General features: G+C 45.9%; 1 protein-coding gene across 1 annotated transcript; it reads right to left on the minus strand.

The window, feature by feature from the left end:
- Positions 1-1,619: 1,619 nt before the first annotated feature.
- Positions 1,620-5,333, minus strand: LOC119266680 (beta-1,2-xylosyltransferase XYXT1-like). Its single transcript, XM_037547932.1, has 5 exons — positions 4,895-5,333; positions 4,726-4,788; positions 4,469-4,588; positions 4,214-4,303; positions 1,620-2,960 (listed from the first exon to the last, which is right to left on the minus strand). Exons 1-5 carry the CDS (start codon positions 5,322-5,324, stop codon positions 1,780-1,782), a joined length of 1,884 nt encoding a protein of 627 aa, XP_037403829.1. The 5' UTR covers positions 5,325-5,333; the 3' UTR covers positions 1,620-1,779.
- Between the last annotated feature and the right edge of the window lie 20,449 nt (positions 5,334-25,782).

Below are 25,782 nucleotides of genomic sequence, written 5' to 3' on the forward strand. Positions count from 1 at the left end.
ATCGCTGAGCTCGTGGAAGTAGTTGCCCGTGAGGCCGCTGAGCGTGAACACGATGGCCAGGACGCGGTGTGTCACCGTGCACGTCGGTGATGGGGACGCCGCGGAGGTCGAGTTGAGCTGCGTCGCCGTCCAATCGCCTCGGTCGGAAGACGGAGCCCTTAATTATGCTCAGCCATCGATGGTACACCATCCAAGAGACCATGTGCAAGTATTGCTACCACTTGAAACAATGGAGATTCAAAAATGTTGACCTTGAAGAGAAGGAGTTAAATGCCGATGCAAGGATGGTCGTGCATGTCGTCCATCTTAGGATGTTGAAGCCCTTGAAGGAGCAGTTGGAGATGGCCAAGAAGGAAGCGGATGGCGAGGAGGAGCCGGCAACTGAGTGAGCGTGGAGGCTCAAATAGCCGGTCTAGCAGGGCCAACAAATCCCCCTTTTTCTGCTCGGACAGTCGGACTGGGATACTTTTGTCATCGGACATGTCAAAACTATGAACATCGACCTTTTTAGTTGCGATTGGACGCTATGTATTTGAATTTGAAATTGGCAGGATATGGACGGATGTTTAGGACATGCGGTTGGATGGCTGGCTCCTCACCCATATCTATAGATTGGTCTGAACCAGTGCGCTCACGGATACCATCTTCATTTGAGCTCGGCGTTGGAGATGTTCTAAATGTATCAAACTTATGTGGTATACCATCAAGCATTCAAGCTGGTGACCATACGTATTGACATTGCGATGCTGGTACAAGTTGGACACAAGGTGGATGGCTAGCCATGCAAGGCGCACAAAAGTGCAGTAAAAGAAAAGACGTTTAATTTTTCTGGTCATGATGAGAAAAAACAACAATTTTTATTTCCTTGACAATTGCGACGTGTGAGGTCGTTTTTTGTCGAAATCATACCTCGGTGAAGATACCATATGAAAATTTTAACTTTTAGTGGTACTTTTAAACTTTTTTTTCTTGTTATTGTCCACTCGAACTTCAGTGTCTGCAGGCATCCCGTAGATACTTGTCTATCTAAATACCCCACGTCCTGACAGATTACTGTGGTATTCGTCCCGGGCCTTGCGTCAGCTGGATCGAATCCAAGCAGTCTAAAAAGGTGTTGCCATGACGGGGAACGAGGACCAACCAAATTTGTCTTGAGTCTTCACAAATACTCTCTCTGTTTCAAAATAAGTGACTCAACTTTAGTATAAAGTTAAATCACTTATTTTGGATATAAAGTTAAATCATTTATTTTGGAATGGAGAGAGTACATTAGATGGGACGTGCACAACACATGGGCGATGTATGAATTCTATCACGACAGAAGGTTGGACATTGTTCACGAAGCCTTTTTGCTATCACTTTGCCAACAATTCTGGTTTTATAGTAATCCAATCTATACAGGTGTGAAAACCTTTTGGCAGTAGGAAAAAAAAGAGCACATATAGTTAACAAAATGGATCCGTAGTTGAGCGAGACTTGATTAATTTTCATGTGAGTGAGAATTGGCAAAAACGATGTATTAACAGCTTCCAATGCAACTTTTCGTTGAGTTTTGGCGCAGTACGAAGTTTCAAACCCTTGATTTGTTCAGTAACTCCTTACCAAACACATTGCATCTATTGAAACAAGTTAATTTTTCTATTCACTTGATGTAAATAAATCAACCAATATACCAGCAAATCTTCTATGTATGTATGCTCCACCCAATTCAGAGGCCGCAGAATGCCCCGAATTTGTACCAACAAAAAAAAACAAATTCTCTGTGGCCGATGCAATCTTCTACTTCTGCCGGAGATGTTCGATGGCCAACGCGAGCGTGGGCGCGAAGCGCTCCACGTCGACGCGCACGTCCTGCTTGCCGAGGTAGTACTCGGCGACCTTGTCCCAGCCGCTCCGGTGCACCGACTCCGGGTCCTTGATCACGGGGTGGTCCGGCCCCAGCATCTCCAGCAGCGTGCTCTCCTCCGCCGTGATGCTGTACTCGAGGTACCGGAGCCCCATGTCCGCCACGGGGTCGCCGAAGTCCACCTTCGCCATCCGCTCAAGATTGCCGTACGGCACCACCTGGATCACCACCGCCCCTGTGGGCATGAACACTGCGTTGGTCAGCCCGGCGCCGTGCACGCCCAGCAGCACGTCGAACGAGTTCACCGACCGGGCCAGCTCCTCCACCTGCACGTCGAACCGCGGGTCCGCTATGGCCACCTCGAACCCGGCATTCTCCGCCGCCTTCACGATCTCCGGCACGTTCACGAACTTCCGGTAGTGGCCACGGTGGAGCAGCATCAGCCGCGGCTTCCTCTTCTCCTGGTCCTCCGGCGGGCTGATGCCCTTCATCAAGCTGACGGGCGCGACGCGCGGCAGGGAGTATGTCTCGCGGAGGAAGGCGGTGAAGTCGACCATGGAGAGGGGTGTGCCGCCGGGGACCAGCTCCGGCACGATGTCGAACTCCTTGTGCATGCGGAGCCCGACGGTGACGCTCGGGAAGCACCGGATCTGATCGTCATGGTCGAGGTCCACGACGTCGTACTTGGACAGCCGTCTCACCACGGCCTCGTACTTGCCGAGCCACCACGGTTGGATGTTGCTGGCCAGGAGCTGGACCTCACCACCGTACCGCCGCGACGCGATGAACAGCGGCACCAGCGCGTCGCTGAAGTCGTGGAAGTAGTTGCCCGTGAGGCCGCCGAGCGCGAACACGATGCCCGGTATGTTGTGCGTCACCGTGCACGCCGGCGCCGGGTACTCCGCCGAGGTCGAGTCGAGCTGCGTCACCGTGACCTCCGAGATGCCGGACATGGTGCGGCGGGCGTAGGGCTGGATCTTCCACTCCCGGCTCTCCGTCTGGGTCGCCGGGACGAGGGTGACGGTGTGCGCCGTGCCGTTGGTCCGGACGTCGCCGAAGACGTCGCACGTGTCGGAGAAGGGGCCCTCCGTGGTGCACACCACTTTGCCGTTGTCTGTATAGCACACAAAAGATGAGCAAAAGATACACAAATCATGAAGCATTTCCTTCCTTGTGAAAATATAAAGAAAATTCCAATCAGCAAAAAAGAATGATTAATCGACCATTTTTGTTGAAGATGCACTGATAAATCAAATTAAATCCTGGAACTAAATCAGGAAAAATCAACTAACTTTTGTGTTGTGAAGTCCCGTAAGTGGTCAACTTTTCTTTCCACCCAAGACTTTCTCATACTTGGTTGGTGTTGTTAGGTCCGATGCTAGAACATTTCAACACAAAAGTCCCTAAATTCCCCAAAGTAGTCAACACTTGGTCCGATGCCCCATTGAAAATTCTTTGGGAAAAGCATAAATATTATTTTAAAAACTCAATTCAATTGAAAAAATAGAGGAAATTTTTTTTTGAAGATAGGACATAAATATGAAAATGTTATTTGTTTGGAGACTACAAGTTCTCAATGAAAATTTAGTAGGAAAAAAGTTGAAGATTTAGTAGAAAACATGGTGGAAATGTAAAGTTGGAAAACTGAAGAACGAAAGTGCAATTTTAGAAGAAGAAAAAAGACGTAATAACAAACAAAAGTTATAGAAAAGTATGAATATTTTGAAAATGAAACAGAGTGAGAAAGCAAACCTAGTATTGACGAATCCCAAGAATTACATAGCTTCCCAAACTTTGTTCTTTGTTCTTTTGCTTTTATAAATTCATCATATTTTTTTCAGTTACTTATTAATTACTAGAACATTTACATCGTATTTCCCCCCTTTTTATTACAAGGAAAACAGCTTATTTGGTTGCCATGCATGCATGCGAAACTGCTGCCACGTCATTGTCAAAACAGCTCCGAGTGGAACAAGGGACAAAATGCAGATGATTTTCACACTTGAGGGGCCCAGCTTAAAATATGGCAATTGCCTAGTTTCATACTCCGTCCCAAAATTCTTGTCTTAAATCTGTCTAGATACGGATGTATCTAATACTAAAGCGTGACTTGTTACGTCCGTATTTAGACAAATTTAAGATAAGAATTTTGATACGAAGGAAATAGTAAAAAAGAATGATTAAATAACATGATTGATGGTCCAAACATGCTACTGGCCATACACGTACCTATACATACGTCCGGAAGCTAATCGAATCGAATCGAGACATTTATATACAGTATTTCCGAGCAGGAACAAATGCGTCATCACATCACAGCACATTGATTTTGCTTGTTTAATTAGGGGAATGAATATTGGGACGTACCGAGCGGTTCGGCAGCGGTGTCGTCTCTTTTGGGGGGCTCTTGCTCCGTCGCCACCGTGTCTTCCGGCTTCTTCCATTCCGGCTCCGCATCTGGCAAAACAACGGCTCGCTTTCGTTCATTGTTCCATCCATCAATTCATTTGAAAATGCAGGTAGAGATCAACCGTTCTACTTCTACTAGGAGAAGATACGAGAATACTATGCCACTGGTGAAGTCTGAAGCAGCTTGTAATCGGAGTATATGTATGCATTTACCCGGCTGTGGCTGTTGCTGTTGCTGTTGTTGCTGCTCCTCCTCATTTAGAGTTTCATCACCGGAAGAAGCGTCCACAGGTTTCGTCTCCGCCTTCTCCTCTACTCGAGCCTCCGGCGTCCCTGGATTAGGAGATTACCATGGCGCGATCAGATCAGTAACAAAGCGGACGCATGAGCAGATCGATCGACGTTCCCAACATGCTGACTTGGAACGAATTCTTAACCGAGTAGTAAATTAATTTTGATTGGGAACTCACCTGTTTCGCCGGCGCCGGGAGCGCTGATCGCCTGCTTCCGGTGCGGCGTCATCGTGGGCACAGCTGCAGATGTACATGGAGAATTAAGCAATGGAACAGTCGAGCGACGTGCTAGCTAGGCGCGAGGGAAGATTTGTTGGTCGGTCAACCACGTGCGTACTGTACGTACCTTCCGGTGAGGTGATGACGAACTGCTGGGTGACGACGATGTAGGCGAGGAGCACGAGCAGGAAGCCGGCGACGAAGCCGAGGTTGAGGTACCTCTGCGCCCAGCTCCTCACCAGCCCCTTCCCATGCTTCCCCTCGCCGGCGCCCATCTCCCTTTCCTCTGTCCCTCCTGGCCGGCACCTCGGCGTGTACACAACAGGCAATCCTCTCGTGCGACCGGCGACCTGTTCCGTCACCGCGCACGAGGCCGGCGACGCGGTTGAGCTTTCTTCTTCTTCTCTTCCTCCGCCCCTTGTTTCTTCGTCGACGGTAGACAACTTTACATGAAGATAGAAGAGAGACGGGGACAGAAAGGCGGGAGGCGTAGTTGCGGTGTAGGACTTGGCTTGAGGCTGCTGCTGGCTTTCTCCTCCCTTCCCTTTTGTACCCATCTGACCAGGTGGCACCTTTCGCAGTTGCACCCTTGGGAGAGCCACCAATTTGCACCGGCGGTTGACCGGCGGCGAGGCTGGTTAGTTGCTCGTGACTGGCGATGTCGGCCTATGATTGGGGGTTGGTTGGGCCCGTGATCTGTCTGGCCATCATCAGTCTGTACTTAGGCACGTCGCTGGTTTATTTTATTTTCATAACACGGATGACACGAAAAGAAGGAACAGACACAACAACAGTGGCACCACGGGCTTTCCAACTGGACGATTTCCTGACTTTTTTTGGTCCATCCTCGACGGGGTGCGATCGTCGTCGTTCTTGCTTGTTAGGTCGGGGGAGTTTGATCTTTGATGCGCAGTGTCTCTTTCGATGACAGGAATGTGTATCTTCTTTCTAGACTCTGGATCGACATGATCGATGTATATATGTATGTGCGTTGCTTTGCACGCCGGGACGCACGGTCTTCGTGCACCGCCTAACTTCATGTGGAAATTAACTACGGATCTGGCATACTTTTGGTTTTTGCGTAGTAGATTACTAATCTGTCGAGTTTAGAAATGGTCTCCGGCGTGAACGAAGTGACACACAATCATAGAGCAGGTCAAAGATTATGCACTGCAATAAACACGGCCAAAATGCGATAAAGTCAATACAAACTTAGGTCATCTATTTTAAAACGGAGGGATTAGTCTTTAACTGATATACTTAACCCAGTCGACTTGGTGTCAGGCAATCCTAACCGAACCGCGAACACGTGGACCAACCTACTTTGTGCGTCCCGAGTGGTCGAGGCTCCAACAGCGCACGGTCTGCTCCTGAGCTATTCCTTCCTACTAATACAAGTTGGAACAGATCACCCAACCGAACGGTTTAATTAAGGGAGTTGTACTAATTCCAGACGTGTGCACCTCTCGGTGGGCACTTGCCAGTTGCCACGCATGTTCGTCCCATGTCCAATCATTAACTTCGTCCCCAACAACATGGCCGCAACCATCCCGACCGCGACTACACTAATGAGTAAGTACACAAGACCATAAATGATTTATTTTTCATTTATAAACGTACTATTTACATAGTGAGTACTATGAATATCTGATGACATGTTCACCTGGTCATGCATGTATATAAAATTGAAACCAGGAAAATTCACCTGGAATTAATGCGTACATAATATTTTTCTATTCATCTTAGCCGGCACCAGCGAGGCTCTTCCGGCGCCCCTACCCCCGCGTCGCTGCCGTTGGAGGGCCGGCCGACGAAGACGTGCCGGACCCTAGGAAGGTGGCGGCGGGACGGATCTGGCTCCTCACGCCCCAATCCCCCCACCCCCACCCCACCACCACGCGCCTTCGCCTCCCGGCGGCTGCCACATGCTGACCCGGCGAGACCGGTTCCGGTCCCCTGACGGCCTGCCCCGCGCGGCTCCAGCCAGCCTCGCGCCGCCCCACCCACGTCCTTGTTGGCCGCCGTGGACGGCTCCCCTCCATGCCCCTTCCGCGCCTCCTCGTCTTCGCCTGTGCCCCCAAGTCCTTGAGATCCCACCTGGCGTCTCTCGGGTGTCATCCATCAGCTGTTGTCCAGATTTGCCGATCGATGGCGGATCTGGCGCTCCTGACCTTGCCATGGGCGCCCCCTTGCAGCCTCCCGCTCCCCGATGGCATGAGCCAGCCCTACTGGTTTTGTTGCCGGGCATGGGGCCTGTGGTTGGAGGCGAGGGGGGGGGGGCGTCCGCGGCCTGCCTTCCGTGCAAGCGGCCCCCCCTCGTCTCCGGCGACCCTCCCTTCCCCCTCCCCCGAGCCATTGGGACAACACTCGCATGGAAACATTGATGCTTCTTGGTGTGGCTGACATGGGGCTCCTCGCGGCGGATCGTTATTGGTGTTGTTCCGGTCCCGACGGCCTCGGGCCCGCATCACTTCGGTGTCCCTGTTGCCGGTGTCCTCTGTCGGGCAGCTCCGGCCTTGGCGACCGTGTAGTTGCGTCTGTTGGAAATATGCCCTAGAGGCAATAATAAAATGGTTATTATTATATTTCTTTGTTCATGATAATTGTCTATTGTTCATGATAATTGTCTATTGTTCATGCTATAATTGTGTTATCCGAAAATCGAAATACATGTGTGAATACATAGACCACAACACGTCCCTAGTGAGCCTCTAGTTGACTAGCTCGTTGATCAAAAGATAGTCATGGTTTCCCGACTATGGACATTGGATGTCATTGATAACGGGATCACATCATTAGGAGAATGATGCGATGGACAAGACCCAATCCTAAGCATAGCTCAAAGATCGTGTAGTTCGTTTGCTATAGCTTTTCCGAATGTCAAGTATCATTTCCTTAGACCATGAGATTGTGCAACTCCCGGATACCGTAGGAGTGCTTTGGGTGTGCCAAACGTCACAACGTAACTGGGTGACTATAAAGGTACACTACAGGTATCTCCGAAAGTGTCTGTTGGGTTGGCACGAATCGAGACTGGGATTTGTCACTCCGTATGACGGAGACGTATCTCTGGGCCCACTCGGTAAAGCATCATCATAATGAGCTCAATGTGACCAAGTGGTTGATCATGGGATCATGCATTATGGTACGAGTAAAGTGACTTGCCGGTAACGAGATTGAACGAGGTATTGGGATACCGACGATCGAGTCTCGGGCAAGTAACGTACCGATTGACAAAGGGAATTGTATACGGGATTGATTGAATCCTCGACATCGTGGTTCATCCGATGAGATCATCGAGGAGCATGTGGGAGCCAACATGGGTATCCAGATCCCGCTGTTGGTTATTGATCGGAGAGTCGTCTTGGTCATGTCTGCGTGTCTCCCGAACCCGTAGGGTCTACACACTTAAGGTTCGGTGATGCTAGGGTTGTTGAGATATTAGTATACGGTAACCCGAAAGTTGTTCGAAGTCCCGGATGAGATCCCAGACATCACGAGGAGTTCCGGAATGGTCCGAAGGTGAAGATTTATATATAGGAAGTCAAGTTTCGGTCATCGGGAAAGTTTCGGGGGTAATCGGTATTATACCGGGACCACTGGAAGGGTCTCGGGGGTCCACCGGGTGGGGCCACCTATCCCGGAGGGCCCCATGGGCTGAAGTGGGAGGGGAACCAGCCCCTAGTGGACTGGTGCGCCCCCCTTGGGCCTCCCCTGCGCCTAGGGTTGGAAACCCTAGGGGTGGGGGGCGCCCCACTTGGCTTGGGGGCAAGCCACCCCCTTGGCCGCCGCCCCCCTTGGAGATTGGATCTCCTAGGGCCGGCGCCCCCCCCTAGGGACCCTATATATAGTGGGAGGGAGGGAGGGCAGCCGCACCCTAGCCCCTGGAGCCTCCCTCTCCCTCCCGTGACACTCCTCCATCTCCCTGAGCTTGGCGAAGCCCTGCCGAGATCGCCGTTGCTTCCACCACCACGCCGTCATGCTGCTGGATCTTCATCAACCTCTCCTTCCCCCTTGTTGGATCAAGTTGGAGGAGACGTCTTCCCAACCGTACGTGTGTTGAACGCGGAGGTGCCGTCCGTTCGGCGCTAGGTCATCGGTGATTTGGATCACGACGAGTACGACTCCATCAACCCCGTTCTCTTGAACGCTTCCGCGCGCGATCTACAAGGGTATGTAGATGCACTCCCCTCTCCCTCGTTGCTAGATGACTCCATAGATTGATCTTGGTGATGTGTAGAAAATTTTAAAATTCTGCTACGTTCCCCAACAGTGGCATCATGAGCTAGGTCTATGCGTAGTTTCTATGCACGAGTAGAACACAAAGTAGTTGTGGGCATGGATATTGTCAATTCGCTTGCTGTTACTAGTCTTATCTTGATTCAGCGGCATCGTGGGATGAAGCGGCCCGGACCGACCTTACACGTACGCTTATGTGAGACTGGGTCCACCGATTGACATGCACTAGTTGCATAAGGTGGCTGGCGGGTGTCTGTCTCTCCCACTTTAGTCGGATCGGATTCGATGAAAAGGGTCCTTATGAAGGGTAAATAGAAATTGGCATATCACATTGTGGTTTTGGCGTAGGTAAGAAACGTTCTTGCTAGAAACCTATAGCAGCCACGTAAAAACTTGCAACAACAATTAGAGGACGTCTAACTTGTTTTTGCAGCATGTGCCGTGTGATGTGATATGGCCAAAAGGATGTGATGAATGATATATGTGATGTATGAGATTGATCATGTTCTTGTAATAGGAATCACGACTTGCATGTCGATGAGTATGACAACCGGCAGGAGCCATAGGAGTTGTCTTTATTTATTTATGACATGCGTGTCAACATAAATGTCATGTAATTACTTTAATTTATTGCTAAAGCGTTAGCCATAGTAGTAGAAGTAATAGATGACGAGACAACTTCAAGAAGACACGATGATGGAGATCATGATGATGGAGATCATGGTGTCATGCCGGTGACAACGATGATCATGAAGCCCCGAAGATGGAGATCAAAAGGAGCAAATGATATTGGCCATATCATGTCACTATTTGATTGCATGTGATGTTTATCATGTTTTACATCTTATTTGCTTAGAACGATGGTAGCTTAAATAAGATGATCCCTCGTAATAATTTCAAGAAAGTGTTCCCCCTAACTGTGCACCGTTGCGAAGGTTCGTTGTTTCGAAGCACCACGTGATAATTGGGTGTGATAGATTCTAACATTCAAATACAACGGGTGTAAGCCAGATTTACACACGCAATACACTTAGGTTGACTTGACGAGCCTAGCATGTACAGACATGGCCTCGGAACACGAAAGACCGAAAGGTCGAGCATGAGTCGTATAGAAGATACGATCAACATGAAGATGTTCACCGATGTTGACTAGTCCATCTCACGTGATGATCGGACACGGCCTAGTTAACTCGGATCATGTTTCACTTAGATAGCTAGAGGGATGTCTATCTGAGTGGGAGTTCATTGAGTAATTTGATTAGATGAACTTAATTATCATGAACTTAGTCTAAAATCTATACACTATGTCTTGTAGATCAAATGGCCCACGCTAATGTTGCCCTCAACTTCAACGCGTTCCTAGAGAAAACCAAGCTGAAAGATGATGGCAGCAACTATACGGACTGGGTCCGAAACCTGAGGATCATCCTCATAGCTGCCAAGAAAGATTATGTCCTAGAAGCGCCGCTAGGTGACGCACCCATCCCAGAGAACCAAGACGTTATGAACGCTTGGCAGTCACGTGCTAATGATTACTCCCTCGTTCAGTGCGGCATGCTTTACAGCTTAGAACCGGGGCTCCAAAAGCGTTTTGAGAGACACGGAGCATATGAGATGTTCGAAGAACTGAAAATGGTTTTCCAAGCTCATGCCCGGGTTGAAAGATATGAAGTCTCTGACAAGTTCTTCAGTTGTAAGATGGAGGAAAATAGTTCTGTCAGTGAGCACATACTCAAAATGTCTGGGTTGCATAACCGCTTGACTCAGCTAGGAGTTAATCTCCCGGATGACGCGGTCATTGACAGAATCGTTCAGTCGCTCCCACCGAGCTACAAGAGCTTTGTGATGAACTTCAATATGCAGGGGATGGAAAAGACCATTCCTGAGGTATATTCAATGCTGAAATCAGCGGAGGTGAAAATCAAAAAGGAACATCAAGTGTTGATGGTGAATAAAACCACTAAGTTCAAGAAAGGCAAGGGTAAAAAGAACTTCAAGAAGGACGGCAAGGGAGTTGCCGCGCCCGGTAAGCAAGCTGCCGGGAAGAAATCAAAGAATGGACCCAAGCCTGAGACTGAGTGTTTTTATTGCAAGGGAAGTGGTCACTGGAAGCGGAACTGCCCCAAATACTTAGCGGACAAGAAGACCGACAACACTAAAGGTATATGTGATATACATGTAATTGATGTGTACCTTACCAGTACTCGTAGTAGCTCCTGGGTATTTGATACCGGTGCGGTTGCTCACATTTGTAACTCAAAGCAGGAGCTGTGGAATAAGCGGAGACTGGCGAAGGACGAGGTGACGATGCGCGTCGGGAATGGTTCCAAGGTTGATGTGATCGCCGTCGGCACGCTGCCTCTACATTTACCCACGGGATTAGTTTTAAATCTCAATAATTGTTATTTAGTGCCAGCTTTGAGCATGAACATTGTATCAGGATCTCGTTTAATTCGAGATGGATACTCATTTAAATCCGAGAATAATGGTTGTTCTATTTATATGAGAGATATGTTTTATGGTCATGCTCTGCTGGTGAATGGTTTATTCTTAATGAATCTCGAGCGTAATGTTACACATATTCATAGTGTGAATACCAAAAGATGTAAGGTTGATAATGATAGTCCCACATACTTGTGGCACTGCCGCCTTGGTCACATAGGTGTCAAATGCATGAAGAAGCTCCATGCAGATGGACTTTTGGAGTCTCTTGATTACGAATCATTTGACACGTGTGAACCATGCCTCATGGGTAAAATGACCAAGACTCCGTTCTCAGGAACAATGGAGCGACAAACCAACTTATTGGAAATCATACATACTGATGTGTGCGGTCCAATGAGTGTTGAGACTCGCGGTGGCTATTGTTATGTTCTCACCCTCACTGATGACTTGAGTAGATATGGATATGTCTACTTAATGAAACACAACTCTGAGACCTTTGAAAAGTTCAAGGAATTTCAGAGTGAGGTTGAGAATCAACGTGACAGAAAAATCAAGTTCTTGCGATCAGATCGTGGGGGAGAATACTTGAGTCACGAATTTGGCACACACTTAAGGAAATGTGGAATAGTTTCACAACTCACGCCGCCTGGAACACCTCAGCGTAATGGTGTGTCCGAACGTCGTAATCGCACTCTATTGGATATGGTGCGATCTATGATGTCTCTTACCGATTTACCGTTGTCATTTTGGGGCTACGCTTTAGAGACTGTCGCATTCACTTTAAATAGGGCTCCAATGAAATCCGTTGAGACGACACCGTATGAATTATGGTTTGGGAAGAAACCTAAGTTGTCGTTTCTAAAAGTTTGGGGATGCGATGCTTATGTCAAGAAACTTCAACCTGAAAAGCTCGAACCCAAGTCGGAAAAATGCGTCTTCATAGGATACCCTAAAGAAACTATTGGGTATACCTTCTACCTCAGATCTGAAGGCAAGATCTTTGTTGCCAAGAATGGATCCTTTCTAGAGAAAGAGTTTCTCTCGAAAGAAATAAGTGGGAGGAAAGTAGAAGTTGATGAAGTAATACCTCTTGAACCGGAGAGTGGCATAGCTTAAGAAATTGTTCCTGAAGTGCCTGCACCGACTAGAGAGGAAGTTAATGATGATGATCATGAAACTTCAGATCAATTTGCTACTGAACTTCGTAGGTCCACAAGAACACGTTCCGCACCAGAGTGGTACGGCAACCCTGTCTTGGAAATCATGTTGTTAGACAACAGTGAACCTTCGAACTATGAAGAAGCGATGGCGGGCCCAGATTCCGACAGATGGCTGGAAGCCATGAAATCCGAGATAGGATCCATGTATGAAAATGAAGTATGGACTTTGACTGACATGCCCGATGATCGGCGAGCCATAGAAAGTAAATGGATCTTTAAGAAGAAGACAGACGCGGATGGTAAAGTAACCATCTATAAAGCTCGGCTTGTCGCTAAGGGTTATCGACAAGTTCAAGGGGTTGACTATTATGAGACTTTCTCACCCATAGCGAAGCTGAAGTCCGTCCGAATCATGTTAGCAATTGCCGCATTCTATGATTATGAGATATGGCAAATGGACGTCAAAACGGCATTCCTTAATGGTTTCCTTAAGGAAGAATTGTATATGTTGCAGCCGGAAGGTTTTGTCGATCCTAAGAATGCTGACAAGATGTGCAGGCTCCAACGCTCGATTTATGGGCTGGTGCAAGCATCTCAGAGTTGAAACATTCGTTTTGATGAGATGATCAAAGCATTTGGGTTTACGCGGACTTATGGAGAAGCCTGCATTTACAAGAAAGTGAGTGGGAGATCTGTAGAATTTCTCATATTGTATGTGGATGACATACTGTTGATGGGAAATGATATAGAATTCTTGGAAAGCATAAAGGCCTATTTGAACAAGTGTTTTTCAATGAAGGATCTTGGAGAAGCTGCTTACATATTAGTGTTGGGGAACGTAGTAATTTCAAAATTTTCCTACGCACACGCAAGATCTTGGTGATGTATAGCAATGAGAGGGGAGAGTGTTGTCTACGTACCCTCGTAGACCGACAATGGAAGCGTTATGACAACGCGGTTGATGTAGTTGTACGTCTACACGGCCCGACCGATCAAGCACCGAAACTACGGTACCTCCGAGTTCTAGCACACGTTCAGCTCGATGACGATCCCCGGACTCCGATCCAGCAAAGTGTCGGGGAAGAGTTCCGTCAGCACGACGACGTGGTGACGATCTTGATGTTCTACTGTCGCAGGGCTTCGCCTAAGCACCACTACAATATTATCGAGGATTATGGTGGAGGGGGGCACCGCACACGGCTAAGAGAACGATCTTGAAGATCAACTTGTGTGTGTAGAGGTGCCCCCCTGCCCCCGTATATAAAGGAGCAAGGGGGGTGCGGCCGGCCCTAGGAGGAGGCGCGCAGGAGGAGTCCTACTCCTACCGGGAGTAGGACTCCCCCCTTTCCCTAGTTGGATTAGGACTTGGGGGGAAGGAGGAGAGGGAAGAAAGGAAAGGGGGGGGGGGCGCCACCCCCCCTCCTTGTCCAATTCGGACTTGGGGGGGAAGGGCGCATGGCAGCCCCTAGGCCTCCTCTCCTCTTCCTCCACTAGGCCCATTAAGGCCCATTAGGTTATTGGGGGGTTCCGGTAACCTCCCGGTACTCCGGTAAAATGCCGATTTCACCCGGAACACTTCCGATGTCCAAACATAGGCTTCCAATATATCAATCTTTATGTCTCGACCATTTCGAGACTCCTCGTCATGTCCTTCATCACATCCGGGACTCCGAACAAACTTCAGTACATCAGAATATATAAACTCATAATGAAACTGTCATCGTAACGTTAAGCGTGCGGACCCTACGGGTTCGAGAACAATGTAGACATGACCGAGACATGTCTCCGGTCAATAACCAATAGCGGAACCTGGATGCTCATATTGGCTCCTACATATTCTACGAAGATCTTTATCGGTCAGACCGCATAACAACATACGTTGTTCCCTTTGTCATCAGTATGTTACTTGCCCGAGATTCGATCGTCGGTATCTCAATACCTAGTTCAATCTCGTTACCGGCAGGTCTCTTTACTCGTTTCATAATACATCATCTCGCAACTAACTCATTAGTTCCAATGCTTGCAAGGCTTATGTGATGTGCATTACCGAGAGGGCCCAGAGATACCTCTCCGACAATCGGAGTGACAAATCCTAATCTCGAAATACGCCAACCCAACATGTACCTTTGAAGACACCTGTAGAGCTCCTTTATAATCACCCAGTTATGTTGTGATGTTTGGTAGCACACAAAGTGTTCCTCCGGCAAACGGGAGTTGCATAATCTCATAGTCATAGGAACATGTATAAGTCATGAAGAAAGCAATAGCAACATACTAAACGATCGGGTGCTAAGCTAATGGAATGGGTCATGTCAATCACATCATTCTCCTAATGATGTGATCCCGTTAATCAAATAACAACACTTTTGTTTATGGTTAGGAAACATAACCATCTTCGATTAACGAGCTAGTCAAGTAGAGGCATACTAGTGACACTCTGTTTGTCTATGTATTCACACATGTATTATGTTTCCGGTTAATACAATTCTAGCATGAATAATAAACATTTATCATGATATAAGGAAATAAATAATAACTTTATTATTGACTCTAGGGCATATTTCCTTCAGTCTCCCACTTGCACTAGAGTCAATAATCTAGTTCACATTGCCATGTGATTCAACACTAAGAGTTCACATCACCATGTGATTAACACCCATAGTTCACATCATCATGTGACCTATACCCAAAGGGTTAACTAGAGTCAATAATCTAGTTCACATCATTTATGTGATTAACACCCAAAGAGTACTAAGGTGTGATCATGTTTTGCTTGTGAGATAATTTTAGTCAACGGGTCTGTCACATACAGATCCGTAAGTATTTTGCGAATTCTATGTCTACAATGCTCTGCACGGAGCTACTCTAGCTAATTTCTCCCACTTTCAATATGTATCTAGATCGAGACTTAGAGTCATCCAGATCTGTGTCAAAACTTGCATCGACGTAACTTTTTACGACGAACCTTTTGTCACCTCCATAATCAAGAAATATTTCCTTATTCCACTAAGGATAATTTTGACCAATGTCCAGTGATCTACTCTTAGATCACTATTGTACTCCCTTGCTTAACACAGTGTAGGGTATACAATAGATCTGGTACACATCATGGCATACTTTATAGAACCTATGGCTGAGGCATAGGGATTGACTTTCATTCTCTTTCTATCTTCTGCCGTGGTCGGGCTTTGAGTCTTACTCAATTTCATACCTTGTAACACAGCCAAGAACTCTTTCTTTGACTGTTCCATTTTTGAACTACTTCAAAATATTGTCAAGGTATGTACTCACTAAAAAACCTTATCAAGCGTCTTGATCTATCTCTATAGGTTTTGATGCTTAATATGTAAGCAGCTTCACCGAGGTCTTTCTTTGAAAAACTTCTTTAAAAACACTCTTTTATGCTTTGTAGAATAATTCTACATTATTTCTGATCAACAATATGTCATTCACATATACTTATCAGAAATGTTGTAGTGCCCCCACTCACTTTCTTGTAAATATAGGCTTCACCGCAAGTCTGTACAAAACTATATGTTTTGATCATACTATCAAAGCGTTTATTCCAACTCCGAGAGGCTTGCACCAGTCCATAAATAGATCGCTGGAGCTTGCACACTTTGTTAGCTCCTTTTGGATCGACAAAACCTTCCGGCTGCATCATATACAACTCTTCTTCTAGAAATCCATTCAGGAATGCAGTTTTGACATCCATTTGCTGGATTTCATAAAACGCGGCAATTGCTAACATGATTCGGACAGACTTAAGCATAGATACGAGTGAGAAACTCTCATCATAGTCAACACCTTGAACTTGTCGAAAACCTTTTTGCGACAATTCTAGCTTTGTAGATAGTAACACTACTATCAACGTCCGTCTTCCTCTTGAAGATCCATTTATTTTCTATGGCTTGCCGATCATCGGGCAAATCCATCAAAGTCCATACTTTGTTCTCATACATGGATCATATCTCAGATTTCATGGCCTCAAACCATTTCGCGGAATCTGGGCTCATCATCGCTTCCTCATAGTTCGCAAGTTCGTCATGGTCTAGTAACATGACTTCCAGAACAGGATTACCGTACCACTCTGGTGCGGATCTCACTCTGGTTTACCTACGAGATTCGGTAGTAACTTGATCTGAAGTTACATGATCATCATCATTAGCTTCCTCACTAATTGGTGTAGTAGTCACAAGAACAGATTTCTGTGATGAACTACTTTCCAATAAGGGAGAAGGTACAATTACCTTATCAAGTTTTCTACTTTCCTCCCACTCACTTCTTTCGTGAGAAACTCCTTCTCTAGAAAGGATCCATTCTCAGCAATGAATAACTTGCCTTCGGATCTGTGATAGAAGGTGTACCCAACATTTTCTTTTGGGTAACCTATGAAGATTTACTTCTCCGATTTGGGTTCGAGCTTATCATGTTGAAACTTTTTCACATAAGCATCGCAGTCCCAAACTTTAAGAAACGACAGCTTAGGTTTCTTGCCAAACCATAGTTCATACAGTGTCGTCTCAACGGATGTAGATGGTGCCCTATTTAACGTGAATGTAGCTGTCTCTAATGCATAACCCCAAAACGATAGCGGTAAATCTGTAAGAGACATCATAGATCGCACCATATCAAGTAAAGTACGATTACAACGTTCGGACACACCATTACACTGTGGTGTTCCAGGTGGCGTGAGTAGTGAAACTATTTCACATTGTTTTAACTGAAGGCCAAACTCGTAACTCAAATATTTTACTTCTGCGATCATATCGTAGAAACTTTTAGTTTTGTTACGATGATTCTCCACTTCACTCTGAAATTCTTTGAACTTTTCAAATATTTCAGACTTGTGTTTCATCAAGTAGATATACTCATATCTGCTCAAATCATCTGTGAAGATCAGAAAATAATGATACCTGCTGCGAGCTTCAATATTCATCGGTCCACATACATCAGTATGCATGATTTCCAACAAATCTGTTGCTTGCTGCATTGTTCCGGAGAACGGAGTTTTAGTCATCGTGCCCATGAGGCATGGTTCGTAAGCATCAACTGATTCATAATCAAGTTATTCCAAAAGTCCATCAGCATGGAGTTTCTTCATGCGCTTTACACCAATATGACCTAAACGGCAGTGCCACAAATACGTTGCACTATCATTATTAACTTTGCATCTTTTGGTTTCAATATTATGAATATGTGTATCACTATGATCGAGATCCAATGAACCATTTTCATTGGGCGTGTAACCATATATGTAAACAGAACAACAATTTATTCTCTTACTTAAATGAATAACCGTATAAACATGATCAAATCATATTCATGCTCAACACAAACACCAAATAACACTTATTTAGGTTCAACACTAATCCCGAAATTATAGGGAGTGTGCGATGATGATCATATCAATCTTGGAACCACTTCCAACACACATCGTCACTTCACCCTTAACTAGTCTCTGTTCATTCTGCAACTCCCGTTTCGAGTTACTACTCTTAGCAACTGAACTAGTATCAAATACTGAGGGGTTGCTATAAACACTAGTAAAGTACACATCAATAACATGTATATCAAATATACCTATGTTCACTTTGCCATCCTTCTTATCCGCCAAATACTTGGGGTAGTTCCGCTTTCAGTGACCAGTTCCTTTGCAGTAGAAGCACTTATTCTCAGGCTCAGGACCAGACTTGGGCTTCTTCATTTGAGCAGCAACTTGCTTGCCGTTCTTCTTGAAGTTCCCCTTCTTCCCTTTGCCCTTTCTCTTGAAACTAGTGGTTTCGTCAACCATCAACATTTGATGTTTTTCTTGATTTCTACCTTCGTCGATTTCAGCATCACGAAAAGCTTGGGAATCGTTTCTGTTATCCCTTGCATATTATAGTTCATCACGAAGTTCTACTAACTTGGTGATGGTGACTAGAGAATTCTGTCAATCACTATCTTATCTAGAAGATTAACTCCCACTTGATTCAAGCGATTGTAGTACCCAGACAATCTGAGCACATGCTCACTAGTTGAGCGATTCTCCTCCATCTTTTAGCTATAGAACTTGTTGGAGACTTCATATCTCTCAACTCAGGTATTTGCTTGAAATATTAACTTCAACTCCTGGAACATCTCATATGGTCCATGACGTTCAAAACGTCTTTGAAGTCCCGATTCTAAGCCGTTAAGCATGGTGCACTAAACTATCAAGTAGTCATCATATTTAGCTAGACAAACGTTCATAACGTCTGCATCTGCTCCTGCAATAGGTCTGTCACCTAGCGGTGCATCAAGGACATAATTCTTCTGTGCAGCAATGAGGATAAACCTCAGATCACGGATCCAATCCGCATCATTGCTAGTAACATCTTTCAACACAATTTTCTCTAGGAACATATCAAAAATAAAGGAAGCAACAACGCGAGCTATTGATCTACAACATAGATATGCTAATACTACCAGGAATAAGTTCATGATAAATTAAAGTTCAATTAATCATATTACTTAAGAACTCCCACTTAGATAGACATCCCTCTAATCCTCTAAGTGATTACGTGATCCAAATCAACTAAACTATGTCCGATCATCACGTGAGATGGAGTAGTTTCATTGGTGAACATCGCTATGTTGATCATATCTGCTATATGATTCACGCTCGACCTTTCGGTCTCCGTGTTCCGAGGCCATATCTGTATATGCTTGGCTCGTCAAGTATAACCTGAGTATTCTGCGTGTGCAACTGTTTTGCACCCGTTGTATTTAAACGTAGAGCCTATCACACCCGATCATCACGTGGTGTCTCAGCACGAAGAACTTTCGCAACGGTGCATACTCAGGGAGAACACTTCTTGATAATTAGTGAGAGATCATCTTAAAATGCTACCGTCAATCAAAGCAAGGTAAGATGCATAAAAGATAAACATCACATGCAATCAATACAAGTGATATGATATGGCCATCATCATCTTGTGCTTGTGATCTCCATCTTCGAAGCACCGTCATGATCACCATCGTCACCGGCGCGACACCTTGATCACCATCGTAGCATCGTTGTCGTCTCTCCAATCTTATGCTTCCACGACTATCGCTACCGCTTAGTGATAAAGTAAAGCATTACAGCGCAATTGCATTGCATACAATAAAGCGACAACCATATGGCTCCTGCCAGTTGCCGATAACTCGGTTACAAAACATGATCATCTCATACAATAAAATTTAGCATCATGTCTTGACCATATCACATCACAATATGCCCTGCAAAAACAAGTTAGACGTCCTCTACTTTGTTGTTGCAAGTTTTACGTGGCTGCTACGGGCTTAAGCAAGAACCAATCTTACCTAACGCATCAAAACCACAACGATAGTTTGTCAAGTTGGTGCTGTTTTAACCTCCGCAAGGACCGGGCGTAGCCACACTTGGTTCAACTAAAGTTGGAGAAACTGACACCCGCCAGCCACCTGTGTGCAAAGCACGTCGGTAGTGTTGGAAATATGCCCTAGAGGCAATAATAAATTAGTTATTATTATATCATATTTCATTGTTCATGATAATCGTTTATTATCCATGCTAGAATTGTATTGATAGGAAACTCAGATACATGTGTGGATACATAGACAACACCATGTCCCTAGTAAGCCTCTAGTTGACTAGCTCGTTGATCAATAGATGGTTACGGTTTCCTGACCATGGACATTGGATGTCGTTGATAACGGGATCACATCATTAGGAGAATGATGTGATGGACAAGACCCAATCCTAAGTCTAGCACAAGATCGTGTAGTTCGTATGCTAAAGTTTTTCTAATGTCAAGTATCATTTCCTTAGACCATGAGATTGTGCAACTCCTGGATACCGTAGGAGTGCTTTGGGTGTGCCAAACGTCACAACGTAACTGGGTGGCTATAAAGATACACTACAGGTATCTCCGAAAGTGTCTGTTGGGTTGGCACGAATCGAGACTGGAATTTGTCACTCCGTGTAAACGGAGAGGTATCTCTGGGCCCACTCGGTAGGACATCATCATAATGTGCACAATGTGACCAAGGAGTTGATCACGGGATGATTCGTTACGGAACGAGTAAAGAGACTTGCCGATAACGAGATTGAACAAGGTATTGGGATACCGACGATCGAATCTCTGGCAAGTATCGTACCGATGGACAAAGGGAATTGTATACGGGATTGATTGAATCCTTGACATCGTGGTTCATCCGATGAGATCGTCGTGGAGCATGTGGGAGCCAACATGGGTATCCAGATCCCGCTGTTGGTTATTGATCGAAGAGTTGTCTCGGCCATGTCTGCATGACTCCCGAACCCGTAGGGTCTACTCACTTAAGGTTCGATGACGCTAGGGTTATAGGGAAAGTATGTATGTGGTCACCGAATGTTGTTCGGAGTCCCGGATGAGATCCCGAACGTCACGAGGAGTTCTGGAATGGTCCGGAGGTAAAGATTTATATGTGGGAAGTCATCATACGGTCACCAAAATAATTCGGGCGTTATCGTTATTGTACCGGTACCACTGGAGGGGTTCCGGGGGTCCACCGAGAGGGTCCACCTGCCCCGGAGGGCCCTATGGGCTGTGTGTGGAGAGGGACCAGCCCCTTAGTGGGCTGGGCGCCTCCCCCCCTAGGGCCCATGCGCCTAGGGTTTGGGGGAACCCTAAGGGGGGGGGGGCTTGCCTTGGGGGGCAAGGCAACCCCCTGGCCGCCGCCCCCTCGTCAGATTGGACCTGAGGGGGCCGGCCCCCCTCTCCCTTGCCCCTATATATATGTGGGGGGTGGGAGGGCAGCCGCACCCAAGTTCTGGCATAGCCCTCCCCCTCTCCCAAGTCCTCCTCCTCTTCCGTGGTGCTTGGCGAAGCCCTGTAGAATTGCCACTATCCTCCTTCACCACCACGCCGTTGTGCTGCTGCTGGATGGAGTCTTCCCCAACCTCTCCGTCTCCCCTTGCTAGATCAAGGCATAGGAGACGTCACCGGGCTGCACGTGTGTTGAACGCGGAGGCGCCGTGGTTCGGCGCTTAGATCGGAATCAACCGCGATCTGAATCGCTACGAGTACGAGTCCTTCATCCGCATTCTTGCAACGCTTCCGCTTAGCGATCTACAAGGGTATGTAGATGCACTCTCCTTCCCCTCGTTGCTAGATTACTCCATACATTGATCTTGGTGATGCATAGAAAATTTTAAATTTCTGCTACGATTCCCAACAGTGGCATCATGAGCTAGGTCTATCCGTAGTTTCTATGCACGAGTAGAACACAAAGCAGTTGTGGGCGTCGATTTTGTCAATTTACTTGCCGTTACTAGTCTTATCTTGATTCGGCGACATCGTGGGATGAAGCGGCCCGGACCGACCTTACACGTACTCTTACGTGAGACTGGTTCCACCGACTGACATGCACTAGTTGCATAAGGTGGCTAGCGGGTGTCTGTCTCTCCCACTTTAGTCGGATCGGATTCGATGAAAAGGGTCCTTATGAAGGGTAAATAGAAATTGGCATTTCACGTTGTGGTTTTCGCGTAGGTAAGAAACATTCTTGCTAGAAACCTATAGCAGCCACATAAAAAACATGCAACAACAATTAGAGGACGTCTAACTTGTTTTTGCAGCATATGCCTTGTGATGTGATATGGCCAAAAGGATGTGATGAATGATATATGTGATGTATGAGATTGATCATGTTCTTGTAATAGGAATCACGACTTGCATGTCGATGAGTATGACAACCGACAGGAGCCATAGGAGTTGTCTTTATTTATTTATGAGCTGCGTGTCAACATAAACGTCATGTAATTACTTTACTTTATTGCTAAAGCGTTAGCCATAGTAGTAGAAGTAATAGATGACGAGACAACTTCAAGAAGACACAATGATGGAGATCATGAGGATGGAGATCATGGTGTCATGCCGGTGACAACGATGATCATGGAGCCCCGAAGATGGAGATGAAAAGGAGCAAAATGATATTGGCCATATCATGTCACTATTTGATTGCATGTGATGTTTATCATGTTCTACATCTTGTTTGCTTAGAACGACGGTAGCTTAAATAAGATGATCCCTCACTAAAATTTCAAGAAAAGTGTTCCCCCTAACTATGCACCGTTGCGAAGGTTCGTTGTTTCGAAGCACCACGTGATGATCGGGTGTGATAGATTCTAACGTTCGAATACAACGGGTGTTGATGAGCCTTGCATGTACAAACATGGCCTCGGGACACATGCGAAACACTTAGGTTGACTTGACGAGCCTAGCATGTACAAACATGGCCTCGGAAGACGGAAGACCGAAAGGTCGAACATGAGTCATATAGAAGATACGATCAACATGAGATGTTCACCGTTGATGACTAGTCCGTCTCACGTGATGATCGGACACGGCCTAGTCGATTCGGATCATGTTTCACTTAGATGACTAGAGGGATGTCTATCTGAGTGGGAGTTCATTAAATAATTTGATTAGATGAACTCAATTATCATGAACATAGTCTAAATTGTCTTTGCAAATATGTTGTAGATAAATAGCTCACGTTGTAGCTCCCTGTTTCAATACATTCCTAGAGAAAGATTAAGTTGAAAGATATTGTAAGCAATGATGCAGACTAGGTCCGTAGTCCGAGGAGTGTCCTCACTGCTACACAGAAGGCTTACGTCTTTGATGCACCGCTCGATGTGCAAACCCCTACAACGTCGGCTGTGGATGTTGTGAACACCTGACACACAGATCCTGATGACTACTTGATAGTTTACTGCACCATCCTTTACGCCTTGGAATCGGGATTCCAATGACGTTTTGAACGCCATAGAACATATGAGATGTTCCAAGAGCTGAAATTGGGATTTCAGGCTCATGCCCGTGTTGAGAGGTATGAGACCTCTGACAAGCTCTTTTTCCAACAAGATGGAGGAGAATAGCTCAGCTAGTGAGCATGTGCTCAGAATGTCTGGGTGCTACAATCACTTAAATCAAGTGGGAGTTAAACTTCCAGATAAGATAGTGATTGATAGAGTTCTCTAGCCACTATCACTAAGCTACTAGATCTTCGTGATGAACTATGACATGCAAGGGATGGAATTGATCCCGGAGCTGTTCGCGGTGCTTAAGACCGCAAAAGGTAGAAATCAAGAAGGAGCAACAAGTGTTGATGGTTTAACAAGACCACTGGTTTCAAGAAGGGCAAGGGCTAGAAGGGAAACTTTATGGATGGCAAACCAGTTGCCGCTCCAGTGAAGGAACCCAAGGTTGAACCCAAACCCGAGACTAAGTGCTTCTATTGTAAGGGGAACGGTCACTGAAAGCGGAATTACCCCAAATGCATGGTAGATAAGAAGGCTGGCAACTTCAAAGTATATACGTGTTATTAATGTGTACCTCACTAGTACTCCTGGTAGCACCTGGGTATTGGATACCGGTTCAGTTACTATTATTGGTGACTTGAAGCAAAAGCTACGGACTAAACGGAGACTGCCTAGGGCGAGGTGACGACGTGTGTCCAAAGTTGATGAGATCACCATCACACGCTCCATCTGCCTTCGGGATTAGTATTAAACCTAGATAAAAGTTATCAGGTGTCTACGTTGAGCATGAATATGATTAGATCATGTTCATTGCAATACGGTTATTCATTTAAATTAGAGAATAATGGTTATTCTGTTTACATGAATGATACCTTTCATGGTCATGCACCCTATGTGAATGGTTCATTGAATCTCGATCGTGGTAATACACATGTTCACGCCAAAAGATGTAGAGTTAATAATGATAATACCACTTTCTCGTGGCACTGCCGCTTAGGTCATATTGGCGTAAGATGCATGAAGAAACTCCATGTCGATGGATATTTGGAGTCACTTGATTTTGAATCACTTGACACATGCGAGCCATGCCTCATGGGCAGGATGACTAAGACCCCGTTTTTAGGTACAATGAAACAGGCAAGTGACTTGTTGGAAATCATGCATGCTGATACGTGTGATCCAATTAGAATTGAAGCGTGCGGTGGATATCGCTATTTTCTCATCTTCACTGACAATTTGGGTAGATATAGGTATATCTACTTAATGAAGCACAAGTCTGAAACGTTTGAAAAGTTCAAGCGATTTCAGAGTGAAGTTGAGAATCATCATAACAATAAGATCATGTTCCTACGATCTGATCAAAAGGGGATTTTCTGAGTTATGAGTTTGGCAATCACTTAAGACATTGTGGAATTGTTTCATAGTTGAAGCCACCTGGAACACCACAAGGTAATGGTGTGTTCGGACGTCGTAATCGAACCTTATGAGATATGGTGCGATCTATGATGTCTCTTACCAATCTACCGTTTTCATTTCGAGGTTATGCGTTTGAGACAGCTGCATTCACTTTAGATAGGACACCATCTAAGTCCGTTGAGACGACGTCATATGAACATTGGTTTGGCAAGAAACAAAAGTTGTCGTTTCTTAATGTTTGGGGCTGCGATGCTTAAGGCTTCAGCCGGAGAAGCTCGAACCCAAAGCAGACAAACACATCTTCATAGGATACCCAAAGGTGACAGTTGGGTACACCTTCTATCTCAGATCCGAGGGCAAATTGTTTGTCGCTAAGAACGGGTCCTTTCTCGAGAAGGAGTTTCTCTCGAAAGAATTGAGTGGGAGGAAGATAGAACTTGATGAGGTTGTCGAACCTTTACTTCAACCAGAGAGTGATGCAACACAGAAAGATGTTTTCTGTGGCGCCTACGTCTGTTGAAGAGGAAGTTAATGATAGTGATCATGAAGCTTCGGATCAAGTTGCTGTCGAACTTCATAGGTCGACAAGGATATGTACTACTCCTGAGTGGTACGGTAATCTTGTCTTAGATATCATGTTGTTAGACAACAATGAACCTACGAGCTATGGAGAAGCGATGGTGGGCCCGTATTCCAACAAATGGTTAGAAGCCATGAAATCCGAGATAGGATCCATATATCAGAACAAAGTATGGACTTTGGTGGACTTGCCCGATGATCGGCAAGCCATTGAGATAAATGGATCTTTAAGAAGAAGACGGACGTGGGCGGTAATGTTACCGTCTATGAAGCTCGACTTGTGGGAAAGAGTCTTTTCACAAGTTCAAGGAGTTGACTACGATGAGAATTTCTCACCCATAGCGATGCTTAAGTCCATCGGAATCATGTTAGCATTAGCTG

This window comes from Triticum dicoccoides, chromosome 3A (assembly GCF_002162155.2).
Source record: "Triticum dicoccoides isolate Atlit2015 ecotype Zavitan chromosome 3A, WEW_v2.0, whole genome shotgun sequence".
Classification (NCBI taxonomy): Eukaryota; Viridiplantae; Streptophyta; class Magnoliopsida; order Poales; family Poaceae; genus Triticum; species Triticum dicoccoides.